Genomic DNA, 22,583 nt, shown 5'->3' on the forward strand with positions numbered 1-22,583 from the left:
ATTTTTCAATGTTCCAAAAAACAACCAAATATGCTCTAAAATGAAAGATATTAGTCTTAGAAAACCATTTTTATCATTTTAAGATACTTTTTGAAGTGTTGAAAAAGTCGTCAAAATTGACTAAGGGGTAAGCCTTACCATTTTCCTCCATTTTGACGATTTTTCAATGTTCCAAAAAACAACCAATTATGCTGTAAAATGAAAGATATTAGTCTTAGGACAGAGGAGGTTGGACAGCAGGCCGCAAAGCATGATGGGTATTGAGCGCTCAATTATGCGAACGCTTCATTTGACGTTTTGACTGTCGTGATGTGAAGAGCTCTGCGAGTATAGGAAAAATGGATGCTTTCGAAAGACAGGATTTTCAAGCTGCGATAGTGCAAAATACTATGATGTATATGTATTGTTGCGATCCGCATTACGACTTATCTTTTACTGTACCGAGTTTACCGTTTTTTAAGCTGCATGGGCTTTGCTGCCATTTCGCCTTTCATAATACTCCGTCTGAAAGAAGACTTTGTATTATACCAAACACCGAAGCACTGCTTTCGAAGTTGAATGGCCTTAAATCTCCTTGTGTCATCAACGTTAAAGCAAGTACTATATTTGAGGTTAGTATAAAGTACTTGTCAACACCTCATTTTTTAATATTTTTTATTAACTTTTAAGGCTTGATTTGTGTATTAAAATTTAACTGAAACTTTTTTTTAGTTTGGTACTATCCCTGATGAATTTATTCATTGTAAAGCGGAGAGAATGCTTTTAATTTGGGATTTTGATGTGGATCGTGTATTGACAGAAAATACGAGCGCTGTGGATGCGGTTACTCCTGATTTTGATGACATCGAAATTAATAATGAGGACAGTGAAGAAGATGAAAGTGAAGAAGTTGAAAGTGATGAGGAAGAAATCACTCATGCTCTACCATTCAAGTGCATTGGAGCTGCTCATGAACAAAGTTACCAACATCATCTGGAACAGGCATATCTTGCCCTTGAATATAATGAATCAGTAAATGTTAGACTAAGACCAGAGCCGGAGAATCCTCGGGACCAAAATGCAATTGCTATTGATCTTCATTATGGAACTCAATGGGAAAATGTTGGATATATAGCTTCTGAACATTGCAAGTATTTACATCCACTGATTGCAGCAGGAGATATACTAGACGTCTATGTTGAACACATCAAGTTTCGGGTTAACTTTTTAAAAATAGGATTTTATCCAAAAATCTGGATAAAGAGGCGTGGTAAATGGGAAGGTCAGATTGTAAGGGCTAGTATGAGTGTACGTTGACATATAATTTCATAAGAACCAGGGTTTGCAAGTTGTGAATTTCTGCAATTATTTCCATTGGCTAACCTATGTAGATTTTTCCAGCATTTTTGCCATCAACTTGTTTTTAGTCTGGTTTCCATATGACAATCAAGTTGTTGCATAATAACTAATAATGATAGATATTTTTCTTAATGGTTAACACAACACCCTGACAATGTTGTATGGAAACCAGGCTTTCTATTTTATATCCTCAAAACCTATTGTCTATAACCAAAGCACTTCACTGTCATGTGATATTTCATACAAACCCTTGCAGTATTAAGAAAATTAGAAAAATATTCATACAATACATGGTATAAATATGTAAATCTGTATTTATTGATGAACAAATAAATAAACTCATCAAATTTTATTATGGTTATAAAATATTGTAAGTAAAATTGCCTTGACAAAACAGCCAAGATTTTGCATTTATACATATATTTACATGATGTTCAAAAAAGTAAAAACCTGCATACACACACCATTGTTTTTTGTTTCTATGCTATTGTTTCTATGCTAATAGCATTTACAATTCATGCAAACTTGAAGATCAATGTACTAGATAAGGTGTTCATGCCTTTAGCTTTTCAATCAACCTAATATACATAAATATTGCCAGTTCTAACACACAATGGCTTAGTAATGCAGATCTTAACTCACACTAACTGTAAACATCAACAAGCATCTAAAGAACAGAACCAATATAAAATGTCAGTTTATTTTACTGAAGAAGTGAAAACATATAATCACACAATATGTTTCATATTTATCAATTTTGTGAAGGTGGTGGTGGTGGTAAGCCTTCTGGTTGTTTGAAATGTGCTGATCTAACACTCAATTGACCACGTTGTGGGATTACAGCTAGGCGTTAGCGAATGAGCATAGGAGTCGTCACTGCCAAAAATGGAAATCTATATAAAATACAAAAAAATACTATTTTCCCGTCTAAATGTTAATAACTAAGGAAGTTAAACCATGAATACAAATAAAATTTACATTAATATTACAAATTATGTAGTTAAACAATATTTGAAAGGGAAATATCCCATTGACCCGAAATGCGCTATTTTGAACATCTCAAAACAAGAGTGGTAAATTCAAAGCCCGATATCTCGGAAATGGTGTGGGGTCGCAAGGGGTCGATCCAGCCGATTTTTTTTTTACATACTTAACTTCATTCTTACAAAGAATCTCAAAAATCGAACCACAGGAATTCGAGATTTTCAACTTTGAAAATTGTAAACAGACAAGCACATGACTCATCACTTCGGAACGACCCGACCAACTTCAGTTATAAAAATCGACTTAAAAAGTAACGCTTACCTCGATAATCTCGACAGATATCGCCAGTCCAATGAATCTTTTTTCAAAAAATATGCGTTTTAATCAGTAAACTTTAAAAAATATACTCAATATTTTTATGTTTCTCCGTCTTATGTAAATTTTCTCGCTCAAAATCTTCGCAAGCACGCTTGGAAAATAGCGCAATCTCATTGGTCGAGAAATTCACGTGACAGCTGTCCAACCTCCTCTGGTCTTAGGAAGCAATTTCTAGCATTTTAAGACAGTTTTTGAACAGTTGAAAAAGTCGTCAAAATTGACCAAAATGGTAAGGGGTAAGCCTTGGTCAATTTTAATGACTTTTTCAATGTTTCAAAAAGCAACTAAATATGCTCTAAAATGAAAGATATTAGTCTTAGGAAGCAATTTTTAGCATTTTAAGACAGTTTTTGAAGAGTTGAAAAAGTCGTCAAAATTGACTAAGGGGTAAGTCTTACCATTTTCCTTCATTTTGACGATTTTTTAATGTTCCAAAAACCAACCAAATATGCTCTAAAATGAAAGATATTAGTCTTAGAAAGACTGTTTAGAAAGACTTTAAGACAGTTTTTGAACAGTTGAAAAAGTCGTCAAAATTGACCAAAATGGCAAGGGGTAAGTAAGCCTTGGTCAATTTTAATGACTTTTTCAATGTTTCAAAAAGCAACTAAATATGCTCTAAAATGAAAGATATTAGTCTTAGGAAGCACGTTTTAGCATTTTAAGACAGTTTTTGAACAGTTGAAAAAGTCGTCAAAATTGACTAAGGGGTATAAGCCTTACCATTTGCTCCATTTTGACGATTTTTCAATGTTCCAAAAACCAACCAATTATGCTCTAAAATGAAAGATATTAGTCTTAGGAAGCAATTTTTAGCATTTTAAGACAGTTTTTGAACAGTTGAAAAAGTCGTCAAAATTGACCAAAATCGTAAGGGGTAAGCCTTACCATCTTGGTCAATTTTGACGACTTTTTCAATGTTTCAAAAAGCAACTAAATATGCTCTAAAATGAAAGATATTAGTCTTAGGAAGCCATTTTTAGCATTTTAAGACAGTGTTTGAAGAGTTGAAAAAGTCATCAAAATTGACCAAAATGGTAAGGGTACATCATCATTAAAAAGATTACTTTACATCCACTTACTTTTTTCTACCAAAAAAACAGATAACTGACAGAATTTCAAGCAGCGCGATGCATTGTATTGAACATGAAGCGTAGCCGTGAAACAGGTTCAGTAAATATAGTCCGCTATTTCTTAACAAATACCAGACCATTATACACGACACGAAACATACCAGACCTTTAGAAAATAGAAAATAATTAGTCGTGAGAAAACCAAATGGTCCCAACATTGATCTTTTGCAGCAGCATCTAAATTTCATGTGAATCAGGTTGGACTGATGCAATCATCTGATAATAATTCATCTTAGTAATATGCGAAGGTGCTTCTAGTTTGCCTCAATTAGCTATATCGCATGCTTTAGCAAATGGCGCAAGTTCCATTCTATAGGATATCACTGACAAATGAGAGACGAGATCCGGTGATATCGCGTGTGCTTGAAGCTGAGCATGAAATGCAAATGGAGTCAAACTCACCTGTGGCATACTCGTGTTTCATCGAGGTTATTTCTCTCACAAACAGCACGACAACGAACACCATCCCAGACATGCTTCCGAATCCAGAGAGAAGAGTAAAAAGTAACTTAGCGAAGACCAGAGCGTAGGATACGCGATGTGAGTGAAACTTTCTCTCCAGCTGATGAACGCCAGGGAAAATGCATCTGGAATCTAAGTATAAGAGATAAGAAAGAATTATGAGAATGAAGAAGAAGGAAGAATTGTGCGAATGAAGAAGAAGGAAGAATTATGAGAATGAAGAAGAAGGAAGAATTGTGAGAATGAAGAAGAAGGAAGAATTATGAGAATGAAGAAGAAGATTCCATTCATCCATCGTTGTCATTGAATAGTCAACTGAAAGGTAACATACCGGTTGAGAGAGAAACGAAGCATTACACGACAGTTGACCACCGTCGCTCTCAACTAAAGATCCGTTTAAACTCCTCATTTTTTCCAAGCATTCGGCATGTTTGATATGAGCTTGAAAACCTTGCAGTGAAAATACGATGATGCACGAGCAGATACCGACGATAGTGTCGACAAGACCATCCGTTCAGGTAGCAGCCCTGAACATCAAGCGCTCGTGGTTTAGATGAAGACAAGGACATGTCTCATATGCCATTTGTAGTTCAATGATTCGATCTGACAACTGTCTGACAAAATTGAAACACACCAATTCCCTATCGATGGTGGATATTTTTTGACAGATCGCCTTTCAGGTAAAATTGGGCAATTTTTTTTTACTAGACTTACCCAAAGGGGTAACAGGAGAAGCTAATATTAAACTATAAATTGACTACAGTTTTTGCAATCCAAATTCTAAACCCAAGACCGAGCCGTAACGAGGTACTATAAACTGAAATACATATGATGGCAAAAGCGTAATATTATACTTGTCACCCAAGGATTCAAATATCATTATCGATCATTATTCTTTTCAGATCGAAAACAATTTCTTGTCGACCTTTGATCGGCAGTTTCTTATTTCTAATGCATCTGAAGGTCAAATAATCATTATAGATATGTATGTAGACGGTATTTATATAAGTATAATAATTCTGTTAAACGTAGTCCTCGGTAGTATAGTGGTGAGTATCCCCGCCTGTCACGCGGGAGACCGGGGTTCGATTCCCCGCCGGGGAGAGTTTTTTCTTTTAACGCTGAATTAATTTCTGACACTCACTGAAGCATTCTAACTGCGTAAGAAACTAAAATAACGCCGAAAGAAAATACTTTTTCTACTCGAAATTGAGGAGAAACCCAAATGAAAATATTTTAAAATAATATCACGCAATATATCACGCTTTATAAGTCTTCGTACCCAATCTCAATGGAGACACGGACTGCCCATTTGCGGGTAAGAACTGCTTCCGGCTGCCTCCTATTAGGGCTGGTGCAATATTGTTTTTAAGGCGTACAAACCAACAAACTTCGCTTATTTTCTTTTGCCCAATTTCTTTCAGTTTACGATTCCTCTCGTTCCTTTTCTAAAGCCTCGCATTGAAATTGACAAAAAAGTAATTCCCGCTGGCGTTTGCTAGCATAAATAGTCGATAAGCAAAAATTCTAACTTACCGTCATGACAGAATACGCAGTAGACCGCCTCATATTTCCTCCGCGGTGTGACCATTAAATGAGTGCATATAAAGTAGCTGTGGCAGAAAGTCCACGGATAAAAGATTTATTCCTAAATTTTCGCGTGTGTGCATATAATGCTGTATATATATACCAAATATAGGATATACTATATTTACACCTATTTACAAGTATTACACCAATTCTTCCGTTCAAGAGATGTGCATCAATCATCGTCGTCTTCATCGTCTACGTCATCACCGTCCTCCCCAGGCTCCATAGCTTCCTCTTCTGCAGCTTTGGCCGCTTGCTCTTCTTCGACCGTGGGGTCGTCTATCTCTGTCACCTCCGGCCCCACCGGGAATTCCTCCATAACTGGTGGTAAGGACGGGGGGGTGTAACCATGTGGGATGTATTTCTGACCCCAACCAACATAGATGTTTTCGAATTTTCTGCGAAATGATGATTATTTGATTTCAAAAATTTTTTTATAGACAATGCATTTGATCTTGCGCAAATCCTTTGTTATGTGTTTTAACAAACAAAAACCTAACTGTTCCTGTCGGCGACCACAACATCCACAAAAACATTATTTGTAACTTTACTCAACGTACGTGAAAGAGCGACGAATTTTCAAAATTCAAAAAAGGTAAATAATTAACAAAAACATGAACTGCAGACGGCTCAGCAGAGCAAATTTACTCACGTGTCATGCGCAAAGGCGAAGGCGCCAGGCCAGCGGTTTGATCTCATTACAGCAACAGCGTACTGTGGTAGGAAGTTTGAAGAAAGATATGGAGTCCACGCTGGTAGATTGTTCACATCTAACGAAGATGGAAAGGAAATTTGATCATTTTGATGTAAAATGCATTTTGGGGATTTCAACTGAATCATGTGAAGATATGGCATAAATCACGTGAGCATAAGAAAGAAATCACGTGAGCATATGAAATGGGTCACGTGAACATGTGCAATTGATGAATTGATTACAAGTTATTACTCACCATCGTCTTCGTTTACAGAAGCTAAGAGAGGTGGCCCAGATTCAGGTTGAGGTTCTTCAATCTCCTCTTGCTCCTCTTCGGCTTCCTCGTCGTCAAAATCGTCTTCATTCTTTGTCACAGGATTGAACCAGATGCAACGACCCTATGAAGGAGACCTGGACCCTAGTACCCTCGTTAGCTATCAGTCGATGGTCATGGCTTGAGGTTACCACCACCGAGCGCTTACCTGAGGTAAGATATTCATACAGTGATGAACCCAGCTGTTCACCGTGGTATCCATCAATTCCCGAGGGTTGACTCCCTCGAATTCCGGATTGATCACGTACGTTTCGCGAACTAGGTTGGAGAAAAATATTTTTGTTCACACGCCTCAAATTTCTAGGCCCGAGCTAGGCCCCGAGCAGCTGTGGAATATTGAAGATGCATCAAATCAAAGATCACCTGCCAATCCAACAAATACAATTTTACCGAGGATCGGCCTACAGATACAGCTACACCGAGGTTGCTTTCCACAACTCCTGCACCAAGGATGCCCCCCGCTGCCCCACTCCTAGTCAAACAAGGTACAAACCTTCTTCTTCTTCCTCCTCTTCCTCGTCTTCAAATGCATAATAACCTGCAGGACTGATGTGAGTGCCAGCCGTGATTCGCGCGATCTGGGCACGAAGGAAGTTCGCCTCGTTACCAGGAAAAGGAGGGTAGCTCACGATCTGAAAATGAAAGATTGTCACGTCTCTAGGACTGGCATTACGACTGGATTAAGACTAGGATTAGGACTAGCATTAGGACAAGAATTAGGATTAATACTAGCATTTGGATTAGGACTAGCATTTGGATTAGGACGAGAATTAGGACTAACATTAGGATTAAGACTAGCATTAGGATTAGAATTGGGATTAGGACTGCTAAGTCTCACAAAGGTTGTGACATACCGGAGCATCAAGTCTACCAGTAAAGAATTTTTTAATCTGTCTTGCAGCTACAATCTCAGCAGGTGTGACATGAGGTAACTTCACCCAGGAACCATTGACTATTATTGAAAGAAAGACAAAACACTAACATTAAAATACATAGAAATTACAATGAAAATGATTAAGTTTCAAGAGGCTGAGATACCATAAATATCCATAGCAATCCTTATTAATACTACTCACAATTGGTGGATACATAATAAATATATTTATTTGTGCCAGATCTGTATTCTTCCTTTGGTATGACTGGTGGGGGAACCCAGTTTGGCTTGGGAACATCATCTTCATCCTCTTTCTCCTCATCTAAACAAAAGTCATTAAAATCTTGAATTGACGGACCCAGGCTGAGCTTGCTGCAACTTCAAGCCTTCAAGTACTTACCATCATCCTTGTCGTCCTCTTTCTCTTTGCCGGCTTCTTCTTCCTCTTTTTCCCGCTGGGGAACAAACAGAACAAGAATATAAATTAACTACCCAGTAACACCCCAGACAAATATTTCATTGTACAGGTCGACTGTGGAACTGAGAATTGATTGAGAGAGGTTGATAACAAAACTGGGATATACTTTAACTAATTGTCAACCACAACATTTGCACAAAAGACCTCTTCTATTCTTACCTCTTCTTCTTCCTCTTCTTCCAAACCTCCTTCACGATAATCCACTTCTGCAATGTAATAATTGTTCTCCAAACCAAACATCTTCCCTAGAAAAAATATGTTTTATCAATTTAATCATACTTGTATTAGCAAAATGCAGAAAATAAAGAAGGTATAAATGTAAATACATGTGGGAAAATAAACACTAAGAAACATAATAAATAAGAATAAAAGTGCTAAGCCAGGAAGTATCACGTACATTGTGGAGTGTCTGGTAAGATTCACATGTAGGCCGGTGTGTGACTTACCCCAAAATCTGACAGTTTGTAGTGGTTTAGAATCAACTAGTGTCTTGAGTGAAAGCCATATCTTAAACATTTCCTCCTGGGACAAACCTACGGCAGCTTGCTCAAAATAAAAGTTCAGATCCATCAAGTTTGGCAGCGCCGTCTCCATTTCCTCCTCGTTGTCCATCTCACCATCTCGATCAGCATCTCTCTGCAAATGGAAAATGTAGAATTGAAATCAAGGAAGTACTTTAGGCCAGGAAAGGAGTCTGCAGTTATGACAATATTAAACAAATGTTAAACCATGAATTGGAACCAGGCTATTTTAGCTAAATATACTGTGAGTAGCTGTATTATAAAAAAATATTATCAACAGCATACCTCAAAAAGTTTTTGAGTAAGGATAGCTGCAGATATTGTCTTGATGTCAGTCTCTTTTGCACCTTCCTGAATGTATAACAGCAGGACAAGTCAATATACACTCAGGTGTTAACTCAGGATTTCAGGTTTTAACATAAACTCATCCTAAAGTTGGTTTACCTGCACGTCACTACTGTCAGCTGGATCAGGAATTGGTGCTTTGCATTCTAAGCTAAGATCCTCGAACACACCTAAAATATCATGTACCATGATGTAATTGATTGTTGCCAAATGCCAGAAAATTTTACTGGCCAAGTGAAAAAATGTTCAGTGTTTTATTATCTATAAGTTATCAATTAACCCATAACACATCATACAAATACATTTGTCGTAGGGTGCTTTCCTTTATACGGTAAGAATGGCCAGACTAGTTCTATTGTATTTCAGTACAGACAGATTACTTGTGAGTCTTAGAGAGCTTCCAGAACTCTGCATTCATGTATACCATTACTTACTATGCCCAAACATGGAAAATGCTGTTTAACTGGCAACTGCTGTAATTCTTAATGAAATACTTAATTCAAGATATAATCAGTTTGACCATAATTTTAGCTGCTTTACACAAAAAGCGCCATAGGCTGTCCCCAAAACGTTTTCCTGAATATTTTCCTATTGCTGTTAGTATCTCGCAAGTGTAAAAATACGCAAGTGTATATTTCTACTACAACGCCTTTTAATACAAACCGATGGCATTCTCCGGCCGTTTATCCAACAGATTTGATAAAACTTTGGCAAAATGGTCAAAACTATAAAATAGAAAATACAAAGTCACCAGATCTGTCGGCAAAACAGAAATAGAAAGAGCATAGTAGAAAGAAACTGGACCAAGAATCTATGATAGCTAATATCATACAATGAAATTCAGTCAAAGAAAATGCCATTTTTGCGTCATGTTTCGCTTAGAAAACTTACACCGAGGTGTTAGACACTTCATCCTTTCTTTCTAAGTAATCTCTGGCGTCTCTTAGCTCGCCGGAGTTGAATAAATCTTCCTTATCTTCCCCCATATTTACAACACGTATTTCTAGACTTATACTACCTTTCCAAAGATTCTGTGACTTTAGCTTCGTTGCCATAGCAACTAATTGCGTGACTGGGCTAGGCGAGTGCGGGCTCGTAAAAAAAACTCGACCAAAACACGAACCTTTTCCATTTTGTTAGCATTTTTGACCAATCAGAAATCGTGAAATCCAGCCAATGGTAGCCGCTTTCACACGAAAAACCGACCAGTGATAATCCAGCGAGTAGGCTTCCACTTGGAAATAAACAGATTCGGGCACAGTGAACACTGAACAGTGTTTTAATCTTCGTTTTTGGTCTTTTTTGGTTTGGTTCGTATGCGGATTGCGGAATTTGAGGAATCTATGGAAAGTGGAATGCACAAAATGAATGATAAACGCATTAGAAAAATATGCGTGTAATGTGCAACACTTGCCTACCAATGTGTTTAGATGACAATTCTGTCAACTCATCGGCGATGCAGGGCTAGTAGTGAGGTGGTTCACTGACTGTAGAGTGTAGAGTCTGTGTGGACACCGTTGTGGCGTTGTCTTTATATCTTTCCCACTTGATCTTGGGTCAGTAACATCTACTGTTACAACCAGTAAGGACACTCAATATTTCCGGTAAATATCTTTGACTTCGTTACTGTTGGTATTCTAGAATAATTCGGCACGAAGCCAGGGAACCAGGGATTACGATCTTAACCAGCATCAACTACTCCGATTGATACAACAGGTAAGACAATATATAAATCTGTTTTTTTGTGAAAGCACTTGAAATATTGAGATATCATTTAAAAATATCTTTAGTGAACGTTTGAACCGCAATGTGGCGCAAGACGCTATGTCTACACTACTGTCACTGTTTATATTGTCTCTGCTCAGAACCGCCTGAATTGCGATAAAAAAACAAATTCTGCGCCCAGGAATAGTAAAAATAGACACAGGCATCCACCTATAGACACAACAGCATGCAGTGCGGTTGTGAGCTGAAAATATATGTATGATATGTATGCCGAAAGATGTCGGAAATTAAAGCCATAAAGGAGTTACTGGAGGTCATTTTTAGTCTTCATTTGTGCGCGACCAAGAATCTATCATTGTTAACAAAATTTGGTCGCGGGTACGGGGTACGTACTGTGTTTTCCCACTGAAGTGTGGATTTTTCGCTGGTAATTCCACTATACGCATTTTAAACTTTTGATTTCGCTTTCGTGTTTTAGCATACCCAACTTATTTCCACTCAAAAATACGGAAAAAAACAAAAAAATATGAATTTAGTTTGACCGCGCACGAAGGTGGACTGGAATAATTTCCGCCACTCCATATATATATAGGGAGAGAGCTCACTGGCAGCATGCCATGTAACGTAACTTAAGTGTTCCACATAAAGGCACACATATCATGTCTCCCCGGCTGAGTTTAACACATTACGTATGCAAAAAATAAAGGTAAAAAAATTGGTGTCAAATATCCCATCTCGCGAATCTCCGAGCAGTATAATAGACGAAGCGAGCACAAAAACCAGCAGTATTCTGTGATAGTATTTCGAAAGCTCGAAAGGTGATTTTGAGTGGAATCGTTACAATGATGAATAACAAAGTTGGTAGCGCGGTTGAAGGGGTCAAGTCTAGTTCAGGTTTGTGTCTGTGAGTACTGTGATTATCCCCACTTATAGTAAAATAAAGCAAATCGCCTTGCAACTTTGATACTACGCGTTTTGATAGGGGAAGTTGTAAAGGTTTTCGAGTACGATTTTCTACAGTATCATTGAGAGAGTGTATTTAATAAAATCTAGACATGCAGCGCGCGTGTATGCAAAATATACCATAGCTATAGATGCGAATTGCGGAGCTCTGCAACCTCAGATCACAGATGAACCGGCCCAACTTGCTCAACGCATCAGTGTCTGTGACAGTGTCATTATTATTTTTACAATTCAATTCACGTTTTCAGATAACCAGCCAGTTTAATGCTAGTTTTGACGCGAATGAAGTATTGCCCAATCTTTGGCCTTCACCGTTTGTTTGCTTCTCGCCCTGGCGAAAGCTAAAGAATCGCATGGCTTCGCTGCGCTGTTTTCCCACAAAAATCGCACAGGAAATAATGTTATTTTAGAAGGCGAATTCGAACACACTGTTCTTCCAATGCTCAGCAGTTACACGTATTTACTTATTTGACGGTACGGCGCTCGCACCGACCAAGAGTCTTATAGTCGCAAGGGCTATTAAAAAAAAGCTCTTGAGAAGTCAATAAATATAATGCAGGTATCATGTATGCTTTTACAAGTAATATAGCTCTATGTCAGCTGTTAGTTGGTAGTGCAAGTGACTGCGAATGGTCAGTGCGATTTTCTGTGGCTGCCTCCGGAGAGGGAAACTCATTGCAAGCAAATTTCACGAAGCTAAACCTATAAACACATCTTTCTACAGATGACACCACGTTATTTGTTTGCGGTTGCAAAAAAGCTTGTTGAACCGGTTTGTAGTACCGCAAACGTTGATGTTTAAAAAAAGTAATCAGAAACAACAGCTTAAACCCGAGTGACCTGATATAACTATTATCATATTGCAAAATATTTACTGCTGAGTTGATGAAAGGAAAAGCTAGAAATAATTATTCGGATTATACAATGTTACTAATGCATCCATATTTCGCTCGCCCGCACTGCGTCTCAGGTCTGAAGAATGATCCGGTGCTAAAGACAATTTTTATTGCCGAGTGATTTTTGCTCGGGGCAGGAGAATGCGAATAAATCACCACTTTTTAAAACAGCAAAGTTAAATTAGTAAAACAGCAAAGTTTGGCTGCAAAATGTTCTGAAATAGGGAAATTATAGCCTAAAAGATTTTGCGACTTTTTCCTTCTCAACTGGAGTTCACTGATTTCGTAGCATGCTATTTTTCTCGCAACAGCCGAGAGACCATCACTTCGTTTGCAATTTAAATTTGAAATACCTTGAACACTTGTACAAACAAGCTTACATACACCAGCAAACAAGCGCCTGAAGCCGACAGCATCGCCATGCTGCAATAAACCATTCGAGCAAAAACTCATTTTCAGCTTACATATTGCACAATTGAAAAGGAAGGGCTGAATTCATAAAGTATTGAAATAAAGGTATCGTATTTAAAAGCTATTTAAACTGGTCATATCATATTACGATCTCAGTTGTGCTGTATTATACAAGAGTTCAAATGTAAACATTAGCTGTTATTCAAAACAACATGCTTTTTTGCTTTTCATCGTTTTTTTATTTATCGCAAATCTTAAATCATCAACCTTGACCTTGTCGCTCGCATTTCGGGCTAACTGACTGACAAACGTTTCTACTTTCTAGTGTTTCTAATTATTTTCCTAAATTTCTAATTATATTCCCAACCGATTTTTTAAAATTATATTGATTTAGCGAATACTCGGAACCGATCACAAATGACTTTAGCCTAGGACGTACGGCAGCAGCTAGCTCCACTCCAAGATTGTTAAGTTATGATCTTCGAATAACTGCCGTGTAAAAATAAATAAATGAATAACCTGTATGTTTATATGAAATAACCGGTTTTGTAAAAAAATTTGCAATGGAAATTACGCCGTTTTAATAACAGTATACTGCCTACTTCAATTAACACATTAATCATTATGCTAGTGACCGCGTGAGGCAATATACCGAGACGGTATGGAATAAATATATCCTTGAAATATCAGTCGGTAAGTTTACATGCATGTAGCTAACATCGTACTAACTGCCCAGACTATAGGCATAGCTTGTTAGTAGTTCCGTGAATTTTGATAACAATCGTTAAGTTTGTATATAGAATAATTATAGAAATCACAATATAGGAGAAGTAATATATTTAATTTGTATACTAGTCATAGACTAGTATACTAGTTTAGCATTCTAGAAGTTGTATGAAATCCCCACGGGCTAAAATTCGTGAACACGGCATTCAAATTTTTACAATGAGTGATTTCAATATACTAGACTATAGTCTTTTTTGAGACACCCTGTATGATGTCTATTGCTGGTAAAATCAGTGACAACATAGAATATTTGTTGTGCCTTGTGGTGACATTTTCTTTCCTGCAAATTGCAATGCATGGCCATGGTAAAACCATTCTCAAGGCTTCAATATTCAAGTCTGCTCCAAGTTAATGTGTCTATGTCTGAAACTTTTAATCCAGGGATTACTTAATGCGTGCATATTCAATATAATTTAATGTTGATGTTAACCGCGTTGTTTGTTGATGTCTGATTGACATGCAGAGAATTTGCAGCGGAAACTTTCAAATGCACCCATTGTCAGATTTTGCATGTCCTAACACTGAACTCTGCCAAGGTTCATGAAAATTTTCCAAGAAAATCACAACCATTGTGTATTTGCAACAATGCGATTCATTTATGCATCATTCATGGCGGTTCGGCTTGGACATTCGCAAAAAAGTTTATTGCTACAGCTGTAGACTTCTTTGTTACAGTCTGTAGGAATTAGGAAAAATCGCTGCGGACCTGCGGTCATGCGCCAGCTTCGCTGAAATTCGTTCTCGTAACGCTGGAGAACGAAAACGTTTCTGAGCTGCCTATGATCAAATTCAAATCAATCAATAACGTTGAAATGCAATAAACGAGAGTTATCAGCTTTGCTAACGACGACCAAACCTCGCGAGGCAGTTAACTCAGCCCAAAAACCATCCACACACGTGAGGAACTTCAGTGTCCTTCGAGGCGAATCCTTACGAAAAACTATCCGCATACAACTTGCTGAGCTAACAGCTTCGATTCGCGAGGGCTTTAGCTCAGCTAATAGCTGTCCTGTGCGGTGGGCTTAAGGCGGTCAGGGGGTAAGGCAAAGCGGTTGAGGAAGAGGAACACGCAAAGATGGGATAAGAGAAGGAGATAGAGGGAGAATTAGGGATTTTAGGGAAGGAAGAAAAGCGCGAGAAGAAGGTAGGGAAGAGAAGAGCGCGAACCCGAAATCAAATGATCAGACGTTTTCATCCCCTTACCATGCACTAACTCCAAACACGATTCTCAATAGTCTTTTTCTTCCAGTTATGGGAAAGACAGTGGATGAGATTCTTGAGGTAATCGGCCAGATGGGTCGTTTTCAAATCTCAAGGCTGGCCATGTTTTGCTGTCTTGTGTTTGCACCGACATTTCATCTCCTCAACATGTTCTTCATCGGCGCCGAGGCACCATGGCAGTGCGTCAAGAACAGCACAGAGTGCAAACTAAACGGAACCTTTGCTGCTGGCGATGATGATTACAATTTTAGATGTAATATAAACAGAAGCGAGTGGGAATTCGCCGATTACGAAGGCCCTAAAGACTCCATTATTAGTCAGGTAAGTGGCAGAAAGACGGTGAAAGTTATTGTAATTCATCGTCTCTTCATTTTCACCCTCGTTTGACCATTTGCATAGTTTTTGACCTCAGTAAACATCGGATCTACAAATATTTGATTGGCCTGATTTCTACTAGAGACTGATCACGGATCATCCGTCTGGACGAACTTGGGCAAGCAAAAGATAGTTCGTCTTTTAGTTCGTCTGTGTGTAAACACGGGCAAACAGACGGATCATCCGTCAACATGAACTATTCTCATAGTTCATCTATTTACACAAATTTAAATAGTTGTATGGGTGAAGTTTAGGAGTACGCTTTTCAAGAAATCCCCGGGCATTTAGTCCACACACCAACCATCACAAGTGTCGCCCTAATGATCCTAAATCTAGCCTCCAGCCTGTTTCTTTTCTTCCCTTTAGTTTGACCTGGTTTGCGACGATGCTTTCAAAGGTTGGCTGGCGAAGTCCATGGTCTACATTGGTATGACGGTGGTGACGATACCTCTTGGAATGATATCAGATCGCTACGGGCGTTTGATAACCCTCTACCCGAGCCTCTTCGTCATAATCTTCGTCGGATTTGCGTCTGCCTTTGCCACCGAATATTGGCAATTCTTAGTTTCGAGATTCTTTGTTGGTTCTGTAATTTACGGCGCGTATTTTCCCATCTTTATTCTATCTGGAGAGTTCGTTGGACCCAAGTACAGACCGCTCTCCCAGACAGTAATGTGGTTTGCCTTCTCTGTAATTCTACTGCTTCTAGCATTGATGGCGTTCTTCGTCAGAACATGGAGAACTCTCATGATATTGTGTAATGCACCTTGGGTATTCGTCTTCATATTTTGGAAGTGAGTGGTAAATTCGTAATGGCTTTTTCCATGCATGCATGTATATGTGCCGGGGGGAAATGGTAGGAATGAAATAAGTACTAGTTATGTCAAATAAGAATCCATTTCTTGGTTGAAACAACTTCGAATATCTCAGTCTTAAAATATATCTAATTCCGGTTTCAAATTTATGCCAAAGCTATGGTTTTAACAACTAAATATGATCACAAAATTTCGACTAGTTTCGCGAAGAAGAAAAAAAGATATAATCGTTTAAATACTATAGAACGGATTTCTATTTCGACAACTCTTCTGAGCACTGAACACGTGAAAGGTCATTTAGTACAATGAAGTAATCCTAGGCTTGGACTAGAAAGGATTTACTGGGATTTTATAGCGCAAAAGCAACTTATGTTGATCTTTCTGATTTCGCTATTCCGACTGTATTTTAGATTCACACCGGAGTCAATCCGCTGGTACATGACCCACGAGAAGATTGAGAAAGCTGAAGGGGAACTCAGGGATATAGCGAGGGTGAATAGAAAAGAATATCCCCAGGAGATCCTTAAGATCCCACCCTCTTCAACTAAAAGCCTCAGCTGTATCGCTCTGTTTTCATCTTGGACATTAGCTATTAGTGCTCTCATTCAGGCCTTTACTTGGTGAGTGAGTCTTCATTTCAAGTGTCGACGTCTTTAAAGCACCGGTGAAAACAAGGCTTTCATCAAACAAGGCACTGACTTATTTTTTGTTTAAACGTGGTTCGGCTTTCAATTTAACCACCAATAAACAGGTCGTTGTGAAAAGCACTTAATTCGCCAACCCCGAGCCGATTACAAGCCCGTATTAGTTGACATAACCTTTAGCAGCTTCATCTTATAAATTTTGTGTATCATCCAGCACAATAAGTTTGTTTTATCTCATTTTTACTTCAGGTTTATCAATGGTATGGTATACTATGGTGCTTCGTATGGTGCAAGTGATCTTGGTGGTAGCATGTATCTGAATTATGCACTAACCAGTCTGATAGAAATACCAGCAAATTTTTTGGTAGTTGACAATTGTGAAAGGTTTGATGTGTTTAAGAATTTATGCTCCTCATGTATACATAAAATCGTCCTTTAAACAAGGAGTCTCTCTTTTTTCAAGAGGCTTGCATGCCTTTTGACATTATATATGCTTATATATATATATACTTATATACATTCTCAGGTTCGGACGTAAAAAAACAGTTATTTTTCATATGATCCTTGGAGGGATTGCGTGTTTTGTAGTTTCCTTGATTCCTGCTGGTGTTGATAGAACAGGTGATCTTGAATTGCATGTGGCGTCATAGATTCGAGTGGTGGTCAACTCCAAGATTCGAGACTCGGTGATACTTCACTACCAGATGTTCTGAAATGCTGGCAAAGCTATTTCTCGGTTGAAACAGCTTAATATTTCTTGAAAATACACTTTATTTCTGTTTCAAATTTATGTCGGAGCTATAGTTCTTTTCACTAAACATATTCACCAAAATTTGACTAGTTTCATATGGAATAACAAAAGATACAATCGATTAAATACTACAGAATGGATTATAACTTAGACAGCCCTGCTTACAAACATGTGCTATGATTTCGCTTAAAATTCTATATGGATATTTCCTGCATATTCCCAAGATATTCCCTGGGATATTTCCTGCATATTCTCTGAAACATTTGAGACGGACCACCATTCAAATCACGGATTGAAATTCTGGCATCTTTTTATGTTTGTTTAAAACTATCCCTTCACTTGTTTTAGATTTCATTGTTGGTCGTGTGATTGGTGGGATGTTAGGAAAAGGTTTCATTACTGTGTCTTTCAACTCGATTTACGTTTGGTCAGGCGAAATCTTTCCTACCGTTGCAAGGTAATTAAGAGGGAGCTTTAGCAGTGACTACGATTACGACTACGAGTACGAGATTCGTCATTCTCGTGCGTTGTTTGCTTACGCCATCAGCCAAAACTCGTAGTCGTTGGGCTTTTGAGTACGAGTTTTTTGGCAAATTTCGTACTCGAAAGCCCCACGACACAGAATACCTAACAGAAGTAGAACTTCTGTTTCCTTTTTTCGTAAGTGTGATTCGTAATGATTCGTCACTTAGCATGCAAGTGCATTTTTTTGAGGCAGTCACCCCCCTGCCAATACTAAATATGGGTTGATTTTAGACATTGGCAGGGGGTGACTACCTCAAAAAAATGCACTTGCTAAGTGACGAATCATGACGAATCACACTTACGAAAAAATAGTATAGAGTTCTACTTCTGTTAGGTATTCTGTGCCCACGACTACGAGTTTTGGCTGATGGCGTAAGCAAACAACGCACGAGAATGACGAATCTCGTACTCGTAGTCACTGCTAAAGCTCCCTAAGATCTCTCTTTCCACCGTCAGTAGGAGACAATATCGTGATATATTCTTTTCTCTGTGCATCTTCCAGAAATAGCGGCATGGCATTTGTTGGTGTCATGAGCCGTATTGGTGCTGTGAGCGCACCATTTGTTGTTGAATTGAAAAGAATCCATCCAACTTTACCGTTTGGACTGATGGGTGGTTTGGCTGTCATCGCTGCCCTGGGGTGTCTGATTTTACCAGAAACACGTGGACGACCAACCGCAGAAGTTTACGACACCAACAACGGTAAATTTCGTGGTAGTTTTTCAGTCATGTTTGAGCTCGTTATGACACTTGAAAAGCATCGTTTTCGGCGACAAAATTGAGAGCTTCAGTAAGGAAATTTGCACACTTGCTCGAGTGTTCTGGTCTTGTGGTTCTGTGTCCACGCCGTGGCGGCAAAAAAACTAACTGAAATTTAGCGTTATGCAAATTCTCAACATTCAAAATGCTTACATGAAACAGCATTGCATTTACACCCGCGGTTGAAACAAATTGTTTAAACGAATCACCTCGAATTAATTCGCATGCGGCGTCGAAACCTTAAAAACTTGTGTTTCCTATTCTCAAAGTTCGTTCTTTTTCTCAATTTCAGACGCAGCCGAGGAGTTTATTTTGCAGAGAAATGGGCGAAATGATGACGAGGAATCTCCTACGGAAGACGCTGGCAAAGGCACGGAAGCTTGAGTTGAGAACATGCACAAATTAACAGTTGCAGCAATCAACTGGCTGCAAAGTTATCGATTAAACAAACTTAATTCTTAGAAATTCAAAACCTTATTTATATCATTTTCTTTCCTGCTCTTCAACATGCAGACCTTATATCACGACAAACGGCTCGTCAGTAGCCATTTAGGCTACTACTGTATGTTCACACGAGCGTCGTTTTCGAGCGCTTTCAGAATCGTTTTTGTCTGTCTTATTGTTTTTATGCCCTGTCCACATGATCCAAGGAAAAATTTGCCTAATTTGTTAAATTAGCTTCAACTTCTATTGTAAAAGTTGACGGTATTTGAAACCGTTTTGGGATGAAAACGAATGTGAAAACGCTCGAAAGCGTTACCGTGTGCATATATATAGCTTTAGGTTCATTGAAATGACAACATTAAGTAACAGGTTTCTCGCAATTTGACATCGCGGTCACAACAGTCCAGATCACAACTTCGGTCACAAGTTCCTTTTCAAACTTTCAGAGTCAACCAAGCAAGTTACCTTGGCGAGGCTCGCCAAACGCAATTCACCTGTTCTTTGCATGCAATAACAAATTTAATTACGTGATGCTAAAAGCCAATTTAAAATAGATTATCCTTTACGGCGTATATTTGAAAGCTGATAACGTGGTCGATTATTTAACAGTAAAAAATTCCCAATCGCGTATAGTTTAATGATACCGCAATGACCTTCTGACATCGAGGAAGGTCGAAAGTGAAACACTGAAGTATCGACCGTATCTATACAGTCATATACCAACCAGTAAACAAAAATTGAATTTCACCTTTTGTTTGCCCGTTCTATAAACCTCAAAGATTACAACACAAAGCTTGCTTCTGCATTGTCTTGAAACGTTTTAATTACACACGTCTCTCGTTTCCCACACGAGTTGCAGTTGTTTTTCAAAATCATCAACATACCAATATACGTAATTACATAAATACAGCTTAATGCCGCCATTACAAACATGCTAATGACAGTCATGTAGGTTGAGATCAGCACGCTTTTTTCTCTCAATGAGTTCCTGTTTTTCTTTTGTCAAGTAGAGCTATGGCAACAGTAAATGAGTGATAGAAAGCAAAGCTTTACGAGAGTCTCATTAACTCTTATGTCCTGGTCAAACGAGAATGACAGTTGATCAGAGTTAGCAAGCGAGAGTTTGTATGAGAGTTTCATCAGGTCGTGGGCGACCCCTTCCTATCCTTAACGACCCCCTCCTATCCTTAACGACCCTCGCCTATACTACGAATGTATTGACACCATCCCAAAAGTGGATAACGTTACCATGGCACTTAAACCACTCAGTGTCAATTATCCCTTGTTAACTCTGGAATTCAAGTTATGATGAGGGAAAGAAGGTTAACGAGAACCTGACCTTTTTGAGTGCGCACGACTCCTATACGAGTTACCTCGAGGCCACGAATCGATCATGTATTTTCAGCAGAGGATTACTTGGAAACGGTTGATTTTTTTACCTTTCAGACGATTGAAAAACGAAGAGCAATATTCAGACAGGAAAGATTATGTGATTTGCGTCAGTACCGCTGATTTGCGGTTGAAATATGGGACAAAATGAAAAGGAAGCGTCTGAATGTCATTTGTTTTTATTCCTTCCACGCAGATAATTAGTGGATATCGTAAACAGAATTAACAAAACCAACCTAATTTAATGCTTGTCATCGACAAATGAACGCTATTGTTGCTGAAAATTCAATAAATTCTTTACTACCACTGCATCTCTTTAACGTAAAAAAAACCGGAACCCTTCAGAACAATAATTAATTCATTAATTCCATGTTTTAACGCTTTCTAATCAATGTTAAAGTAAAAAAATTCATTTAAACCTTGCTTTTTTTAAAGAAGCTTATCCCGTAAACACATTGTGCAAATTACTGTCTAAAACTCTATTAGTGAATCAGCTTCGTCTTATCGCATTACAAAGCATTAAAGAGATCTAGTTTCAATGAAAACGCAATACACGATTTCTATTTAAGAATAAAACGTTTTTACGTAAACTTTATAGGAAGAGCAGTTTAGAACTGATAGAGCTATCCAGTATGAAGTCAGAGATTTAGGAGGAACAGTTTAGAACTGATAGAGCTATCCAGTATAAATAAAGTTAGTTTAGTTTAGGTTTCAGTCCTGTAGAAACACTTGATCAATGACAATAAGAGATGATCCTTACTGGACCTCTAGGAAGAATAGTTTAGAACTGATAGAGCAACCAGTATGAAATAAAGTTAGTTTAGTTTAGGTTTCCTCCTGTAGCAACACTGGATCAATAAGAGATGATCCTTACTGGACCTCTAGTCTAGAAAGAACAGTTTAGAACTGATAGAGCTACCCATGCAGTATAAATAAAGTTAGTTTAGTTTAGGTTTCCTCCTGTAGTATGTATGTAGTAACACTGGATCAATAAGAGATTATCTTTACTGGACCTCTAATTACAGAGCTGATGAGTAGAGTTATCGGGTACAAATATAAATTATTATTTAATTCTTATAGTTCATAGTTGATTCCTCCAGTAGAATATAGCGGATTACGAAATGGGGCTACGTGCAGTCTGTTCAAGGACTAATCCCTGTATTGTGTTTAATTGGAATCTTCACACCTGCAAACATGATGTAGCATACCATAAAAAAATAATTGAAGTGACTTTCGTGTGAAGCAATCAAAGAATATTAGTTTTCAACTATGCAACGAATGCAAGACAGCCAGCGTATTCGCTGACTCAAAGCATTATCATCGAAACGGGATACTTTGTGATAATTAAGGTGTTATTGACCACGAAAACAGCCCGCAAATGACGTTCGACCTTGGACCATGGCGACTCGTAGCACGAAATCAAATTTCGCTGCTATTTCTGCAAAAACGCATCAAGAAGCACTTGAAGTTCACTCGAAATAGGTCCAAGTTTGATTATATTAGGCAAGCATTCTGTTGGAGTTTCCTTAAGTACATTATTCCTCCGGAAACCGGCGATGCAATTTTCATGCCTGTATTTGATCGTGTTCAGAAGGCATTGTTCGTCATTTTAAGTGCTGCATCATTAGCAAAATACAGCCTGGCACATGCTATAGAAAAAGACCGGACTCATGCACGATTCACGGAATATAGAACGTAGGTAAACATGTTGTTGACTTGGACCTTGTACGAAGCAGTTTTACAGGTCG

At 38.2% G+C, this 22,583-nt stretch overlaps 3 protein-coding genes, 1 long non-coding RNA gene and 1 other non-coding gene across 7 annotated transcripts; 3 read left to right on the forward strand and 2 right to left on the reverse strand.

Annotated features, from left to right (window-relative positions):
- The first annotated feature begins 229 nt into the window (after positions 1 to 229).
- Positions 230 to 1,863, forward strand: LOC114516871. The gene is made up of 2 exons (XM_028536467.1): positions 230 to 611; positions 712 to 1,863. The coding sequence occupies exons 1-2, from the start codon at positions 339 to 341 to the stop codon at positions 1,294 to 1,296; spliced, it is 858 nt and encodes a 285-aa protein (XP_028392268.1). The 5' UTR covers positions 230 to 338; the 3' UTR covers positions 1,297 to 1,863.
- A 1,577-nt stretch (positions 1,864 to 3,440) lies between these two features.
- On the reverse strand, positions 3,441 to 4,469 carry LOC114516872. The gene is made up of 3 exons (XR_003686327.1): positions 4,236 to 4,469; positions 3,783 to 3,939; positions 3,441 to 3,477 (listed from the first exon to the last, which is right to left on the reverse strand). It is a non-coding gene; the product is annotated as an uncharacterized LOC114516872 (long non-coding RNA).
- An 858-nt stretch (positions 4,470 to 5,327) lies between these two features.
- Trnad-guc lies at positions 5,328 to 5,399 on the forward strand. The gene has a single exon. It is a non-coding gene; the product is annotated as a tRNA-Asp (tRNA).
- Positions 5,400 to 5,897: 498 nt separating this feature from the next.
- Positions 5,898 to 10,641, reverse strand: LOC114516465 (radial spoke head protein 6 homolog A-like). The gene is made up of 15 exons (XM_028535954.1): positions 10,550 to 10,641; positions 10,023 to 10,472; positions 9,795 to 9,856; positions 9,231 to 9,301; positions 9,072 to 9,137; positions 8,712 to 8,901; positions 8,425 to 8,510; positions 8,188 to 8,242; positions 7,990 to 8,109; positions 7,768 to 7,865; positions 7,407 to 7,545; positions 7,062 to 7,171; positions 6,836 to 6,977; positions 6,538 to 6,655; positions 5,898 to 6,283 (listed from the first exon to the last, which is right to left on the reverse strand). Exons 2-15 carry the CDS (start codon positions 10,184 to 10,186, stop codon positions 6,058 to 6,060), a joined length of 1,647 nt encoding a protein of 548 aa, XP_028391755.1. The 5' UTR covers positions 10,187 to 10,472; positions 10,550 to 10,641; the 3' UTR covers positions 5,898 to 6,057.
- Positions 10,642 to 10,765: 124 nt separating this feature from the next.
- On the forward strand, positions 10,766 to 21,621 carry LOC114516466 (solute carrier family 22 member 15-like). Of its 3 annotated transcripts, none has more exons than XM_028535957.1 (9): positions 10,766 to 10,847; positions 15,162 to 15,454; positions 15,875 to 16,302; positions 16,734 to 16,943; positions 17,217 to 17,351; positions 17,494 to 17,588; positions 18,067 to 18,175; positions 18,746 to 18,945; positions 19,295 to 21,621. In XM_028535957.1, exons 2-9 carry the CDS (start codon positions 15,164 to 15,166, stop codon positions 19,384 to 19,386), a joined length of 1,560 nt encoding a protein of 519 aa, XP_028391758.1. In that variant the 5' UTR covers positions 10,766 to 10,847; positions 15,162 to 15,163; the 3' UTR covers positions 19,387 to 21,621. The 3 variants fall into 3 exon arrangements, with proteins under 3 accessions (XP_028391758.1, XP_028391756.1, XP_028391757.1); XM_028535955.1 differs by lacking the exon at positions 10,766 to 10,847 and adding an exon at positions 10,889 to 11,750; XM_028535956.1 differs by lacking the exon at positions 10,766 to 10,847 and adding an exon at positions 12,562 to 13,819.
- The last annotated feature ends 962 nt before the right edge of the window (positions 21,622 to 22,583 follow it).

This window comes from Dendronephthya gigantea, unplaced genomic scaffold, assembly GCF_004324835.1.
Source record: "Dendronephthya gigantea isolate DGI-Jeju-01 unplaced genomic scaffold, DenGig_1.0 000006F, whole genome shotgun sequence".
Lineage (NCBI taxonomy): Eukaryota > Metazoa > Cnidaria > Anthozoa > Malacalcyonacea > Nephtheidae > Dendronephthya > Dendronephthya gigantea.

Excerpts from the sequence above, each read along its gene's own strand:
- LOC114516871 (XM_028536467.1), top strand. The coding sequence starts at position 339 with ATGGATGCTTTCGAAAGACAGGATTTTCAAGCTGCGATAGTGCAAAAT. Across the intron at positions 612-711 it reads AAGCAAGTACTATATTTGAG|TTTGGTACTATCCCTGATGA; the intron begins GTTAGTATAAAG and ends ACTTTTTTTTAG.
- LOC114516465 (XM_028535954.1), bottom strand. The coding sequence starts at position 10,186 with ATGGCAACGAAGCTAAAGTCACAGAATCTTTGGAAAGGTAGTATAAGT. Across the intron at positions 9,138-9,230 it reads CTGACAGTAGTGACGTGCAG|GAAGGTGCAAAAGAGACTGA; the intron begins GTAAACCAACTT and ends TTATACATTCAG. Across the intron at positions 6,656-6,835 it reads TTCTGTAAACGAAGACGATG|ATGTGAACAATCTACCAGCG; the intron begins GTGAGTAATAAC and ends CATCTTCGTTAG.
- LOC114516466 (XM_028535955.1), top strand. The coding sequence starts at position 11,699 with ATGATGAATAACAAAGTTGGTAGCGCGGTTGAAGGGGTCAAGTCTAGT. Across the intron at positions 16,944-17,216 it reads CTCATTCAGGCCTTTACTTG|GTTTATCAATGGTATGGTAT; the intron begins GTGAGTGAGTCT and ends TTTTTACTTCAG. Across the intron at positions 17,589-18,066 it reads TGCTGGTGTTGATAGAACAG|ATTTCATTGTTGGTCGTGTG; the intron begins GTGATCTTGAAT and ends CACTTGTTTTAG.